At 29.7% G+C, this 6,000-nt stretch overlaps 1 protein-coding gene across 1 annotated transcript in view; it reads right to left on the bottom strand.

Annotated features, from left to right (window-relative positions):
- Positions 1-1,643: 1,643 nt before the first annotated feature.
- The window catches only part of PEX13 (peroxisomal biogenesis factor 13), a 31,495-nt gene continuing 27,138 nt past the window's right edge, over positions 1,644-6,000 (bottom strand). Inside the window, 2 exon segments of the mRNA NM_001076212.2 lie at positions 1,644-2,813; positions 5,153-5,278. Coding sequence (NP_001069680.1) covers positions 2,515-2,813; positions 5,153-5,278 — 425 coding nt within the window. The 3' untranslated portion in view covers positions 1,644-2,514.

Here is a 6,000-nt window from a genome sequence, read left to right as displayed (position 1 = left end):
CAAAGAGTGCTAGTGAAATAACAGAATTAACTTTTGGGTGGCAGAAATAAAAACTGTTGGCCATAGGCGTTAGTTTCTTCAAAAATTCCCCAGTCAATAATGAGTTAACTCATCTTAAAGGTAAGTTTTATATAAGTGTAAATTCAATATTTTCTTTAATCACAAGTAAATAGAAAAGACACATGGATCTGCAGTAGCTAATATACACAATGATATGATGAAAATCAGACTTTTACATTAATTGCAATCCTGTAAAGAGTTAACAGTTTGTCTTCAGAAAATGTCAATCAAGTTTAATATATTTTTATTTGTCCAATAACTTCACAATCTATTAAAAATAAAATGTTAACTGCATTTAACATTTGTTCTTAGCACAAGATAAAGGACATCAGTATTCAAGTAAATATATGACACACTGATAGACTAAATCAAATACCTAAATAAAATGTTAAAACATGAAAATTTATAAAGCTTACCTTTTTCCTTTCTATACTGATAAACTACAATCAGAAAAAAATTTAAATGAAACCTGTTTTATTGTTGTAACTTGTGATTATTGTAATATTGTTTGTTTGTAATTTCTACAAAGCAGCAGTCCTTAAATAAGTTTCTAAAAATAACAATATTGAAACCTAAAACTGTCATGATAAGAAAGGTTACAAAATTTCTCTGCTTATTCCTAAATTCCTTTTCTAGATTCTTATTATAAAAGGAATTTTTAGACATAAACAATGTACATAAAATGTATGTTGCAATTTAGCATTCTTAAACAAACAAACAAAAAAACCATAAGAAAAGTCAAATTGTTTTTTTCATTTATTTTGTGCTATACTCTTGTCCCTATACATCTTTAATGGCAATCATAAAGACCCCTTTTCTAATCTAAATAGCACCAACTCAAAATTTCACCTCTACTTGCATTCAATTTAGATGTCTCAACATCAAATTTAATAATTTGTCTTATACAAAATTTGTTTCAAGAACAAAATTTCCATAAATGACTTTCTAACAAAGCAAAGCAAAACCTCTAACTGTAGAATACAAATGGAAAATAGTATATAAGGAACTTAATCTCCTCAACTTGAAGGTTTGAAGAACTAGGTGTTAGAAAAATACGTCTAGGTAACAATTTTACTATTTTATTACTTTTTTCTGCACGGGGTCAACATTGTATTTTAAATGATACATTACTTACTATATTGTCACAAAAGAGAGGTTCCCAAGAAGTATTTAGTAAAATTCTATGTTGATTATACATATACTTGGTTCCTAATGTTTTAGTTTGAATTATTCCAGAATTACTTAGTTGTTGAACATAAACTCTATAAGAAAAAGATCAAAGTCTTTGTCAAATAATTTCAAGTTTTCAACAATATCTGTAATGTATTTTCATACTCTGTATAACTGATATTATTTTTGTAATATAATAGCAAGTATATGAATTTTCCAATTTTGTGGGGAAATATTCAGTGTACTGAAATTTAACTGTACCTAAAATCATTCCTAAACAAGTCAAATAATATTATCATATTCTAAATGGCAATTCAGCCATTTTATTTATAGTCTCAGTAGTAAAAACTGAACCTAAAAGAAATATGTACCCAATGTAACACACTCTCAATGTTTAAAGAACAGCCTGAATATGGAATTTAAAAAATAATTTTAATAGGCAGAAGCAGAGACTCTGTGAAAAGATTTAAAACCATTACTGCTAGAATTGAGTTGCAAACTTAAAGAACTTGAGTCTAGGCTGGAGAAAAACAAAGTAAATCTTTCAGATTAAGAATTCTAATTCACCCAGGATGAAAACTAGTCACACATATAAAAAGTCGTATGACCCTCTAAAGAAAAGGAAGCAATCTGTAAGAAAGATAAATTATAGCCTTTTTACTAGCAAGGAAAACTATTCGGGCTAACTATCACCCTGGAACCATTTCCTTCACAATGCTTTTAGCAACCTTTCTAAGATAAAATTTTCAAAAATACAATAAAACATAATAGCATTAATTGTTGTTGGGTGAAAACATTTTACTACTGCCTAAAGCAAACCCAATACTGGATGTAATACACATCAGAAAATTTTTATTATTCAGTTTATTTAAAGTTGTAGAAAAATTAGCCTGTTCTCATGCTGTCACTCAATTCCTGAGGATTCCAAGTCAATTAAACTAGAATTTTAAAATGTATTAGTGATCCCTACTGTAGCAAACTGTGTATTCTACAGTTCATCAATCTCTTTCAAGAGAAACACAGGGTTTCAAATAAGATGAAAATGATAGTCTCCATAATCTTATAATCTAGGCTAAACAAATATCCTCATGGTCCAATAACTCGTAAAACATAACCAGGTCACTAGACCAACATACTAGTGTACAACTTTAATAATTTCTAGCAGCAAAACATCTTAAATAGTCATTAACAAATGTTTTCATTGGATTGCAGATTAATTTCTTTGTAAGAAGAAATTTTTAAAAAGTACTCTATAGTTCAACTTCAGGCAAACAATGAAAGTTATCAAAGATCTTGTTTATCTCCATTTTTCCCAGTGGAATCAGATGCAACCGGAACCTTATTCGTTTCAACAAAAACAGATTCAAAGGCAGCTTCCTGGTCATCCAAAGAATCAGCAGCTGTGGCTCCTTTAATTAGTGTTGTGTTGGTAAAAGACTGTTGCTGCTTGGAAATTCTACTGGATTCCACTGTTTTTCTACCTCTTCTTTTACCAAGAATTTTGACATAATTAGCAGGTATAAGTCCTGTTGTTTGACCATCAAGACTGGCCAGAAGCCAACCACGTACTCTGGGTTGTTGCTCTGATGGAAGAAAAGACAGCCTTGTAATTATAACATACTTTGAGGGTTCAACAGAATATTGATAGTAAAATGTTAAAATCTGTGTTATACTTACATAATATAGTATACTCATAAATAAATAGTGCATATGAATATTTAAAATCAAGATGACTAGGCTCAATTCTAGGATCCCTTCTTATAACATTTTAAATTTTGTATTTATGAAAAATTTTTTCAGCCTTGAAGAACATAAAGTTTATGTCAGTTGGTGCATTCATAAAGAAAAAAAATTCAGTTCTCTCAACAGCTGAAAATTAACATCAATGTCTTTCATATTTTAAATTGAAATTTAAGGAATGAGTATCTCACTACTTCTTGATAAGTTAGAGTGAGTATAGAAAATAGATACATTCATTTATATAAGCCAGCTTTCTTTACGTATTTTTCGCTGAAATTAAAAAAAATCCATTCTATGTGATTGCAATTCACAATCCTGAAGGACAATGAATGTTAATTTTAATCCAAGGTGGACAAAAATTGAAGACCTCAGTTACTTACAGCCACATAACAAAAAGTTAATACTCTAAGCTTAAAGTAGAAAAGATTATATAAATACTCTCACCTATTTAAAAAGAAAATTTATTGAAGTATAGTTGCTTTACAATGTTGTGCTATTTTTATTTACGTCTTTAAAAAGCTGTTTAAGTTTTAGTTCAAAACTGTAAATCTGGCATAATATGGCATTTTCATGTTTCTGTATAATAAAAAGGAAAAAAAGTTAAATTAACCATGTCTGTGACTGACTTTGTTCTAAATGCCCTAACATATCTATGTTAGCAATGAATAAAGTAAAGAAGCAAAGCCAAAGTGTTAAAAGGCACTATTAGTTGAAGAATAATCTGAGATATAAAAATTTTCTGGAATATTATAATTGGAAGAATCCACATTTGATCTTTACTTTTAATTTAATTTATTAAAACTAATTATCTATATTTTCCTCTAACAATAAATCTTAAAAAGAAAGAATTCTTTTGAAATCTAAGTAAATCACTATTTTGACTAGAAGAAAAACATGAATATAATACTTAATAGCCAAAATTTTTCTTAAATTTACATTTTATTATTTAAAATTTTTTCTTGGAAGCCTGGGTTTTGTGTGTGAAGAGATGAGGCAGAGATTTAGCAAATTTGATCCAAGATTTTCAACTAGTTACCAAATCAAACTAATGATTTGAACACCGAAGATATTTCTTCCTTATGTAAAGAGTGACTGACACCAATAAAATGGCAGTTTCCATTAACAGATCACATGGAAAACAGCCAAAGTGATTAAAATACAGGTTCTGAAGTCAGATAAATCTAGGTTCACAGTCTATCTCCATTACATTTTAGGTAACACTGGACAACTCACTCATTCTGAGTTTCAGTTTTCTCATGTGTAAGCCAGGAATAATTACAGTACTTACTTCCCAGCATTATTATAAGGTTTAAATGAAATATGTACAGTGTCTAGTACATTTATTTTTTTCTTTTTTTGACCACTCTGCAGTTAGCGGGCTCTAGGCAGTTTAGAGCACTGAGTTCTAACCACTGGACTGCCAGGGAATTCTCCCTAGTAAATACTAAGCAGTCCATAAATGACCATTCTTATTATTGTTACTAGTATCTTTACCAACAAAATGTAACTTTTCATAGCAAAACTGAATCCCTACAAATGCACACATACAAAAAATCATTTTTTTTTTTTTTGTAAATCTGCAAAACTTCTGATCATCGTTACTGGGGAAAAGTGAAGGAAAAGGCCATTTTGTTTAGAGCCATTAAAAATTATTAGCAACCTGGTCTGAAAATTAACCTGAATGTCTATAAATTTCTTGCTGAGGTTCTTTAATACTTTATGACAGTAATTCCTAAATATTCATGTTGAAGTCTCTAAGGCAAACATGATTCAAGTAAAAAAACAACACTAGTATCAGCAACAAAAGACCAACAGGGATGTTTTAGATGATGCCAGGCAATTACTTTGGTTTGTTAGGTTCATTACATTTAGTGCTTACCTCATGTTTTTGGGTTGGTAATTAACTTGGAATTCAAATGTTTTAAGTTTAGAAGAGATCATATAAACAAAATCTTTCCTTATCTCAGTGAAATACAGGAACAACTTTGCTGGGACATTTCTCTCCCATTCCCCCAGATTTCAAAGGTTTACACTGACAAAAATAAATTCTAGTAACTACCTCTGAGTTAACTAACAGTGACCAAGATCCTTTTTGTCCCCCATGATGCTTTAATGCAGTTTTCAATACGTTTACAAATTCTAAAAGTGCACAGATAATTCCCATTTATTCATGTTTTCTTACCTTTGAGAGCTAAGTTCAGCATATCACCAGCACGGAAAGAAATTTCTTCTTCAGATACGGCAACAAAATCATATTCTGCTCTAGCAACTACATGGTCATCCTCACCACTTGCCCAGTTGGTACTGTCTATAAACCAAATTAAGAATTAAGATTAGGTTCAGTTCAGTTGCTCAGTCGTGTCCGACTCTTTGTGACCCCATGAATGGAAGTTAAAAAAAAAGATATTCCAGTGGCTGTGGTTTGCAAACTATATAAATTTATTTGCCAAGAGAAAAGCTGTCCCACAAAGTAATTTCCACAATTAACACTATGTAAGATCAACAATATGTTCAATATTTTTTATAAACTTTTTCCTTTTAAGTTCCAAATTCTAGTTTCCTTATTTTAAGCCAGGGGTAGGCAATTTTTTTTTATAGAGTAAAATAATTTTGATAGGGAATATTTTAAGCTTTGTAGGCCATGAGGCAAAATTGAACATGTTGTGTAGTTTCTTATATAATGACAGAAAAAATTTTTCCATAAATTTTATGAAAAATTCAAAATATAATAATTGAGTTCTTTTTTTGTAATATAGGTCTATTGTAAAGAGTGGAATCTTTTTGGGGTAGGATAATATTTCATTTAATTTGGGGTTCAAAGATAATATTTTCTATCATCTATTATCAATTGCGAATATACATCTGTTGACACTAATTTTTAATGAGATTTAAGGTATCTCATTTTGAAAATGTTTTTTCACAAAGATATGTATTGCCAAATTCTAATACCAATCCACTGAATATGGGATTTTAATAAGCATATTCTCCTAAGAAGGTGAAACGCATAGAATAGTTAAATTCTGATATTAA

This window comes from Bos taurus, chromosome 11, assembly GCF_002263795.3.
Source record: "Bos taurus isolate L1 Dominette 01449 registration number 42190680 breed Hereford chromosome 11, ARS-UCD2.0, whole genome shotgun sequence".
NCBI lineage: Eukaryota > Metazoa > Chordata > Mammalia > Artiodactyla > Bovidae > Bos > Bos taurus.
This window is presented reverse-complemented; position numbering and strand designations above follow the sequence as displayed.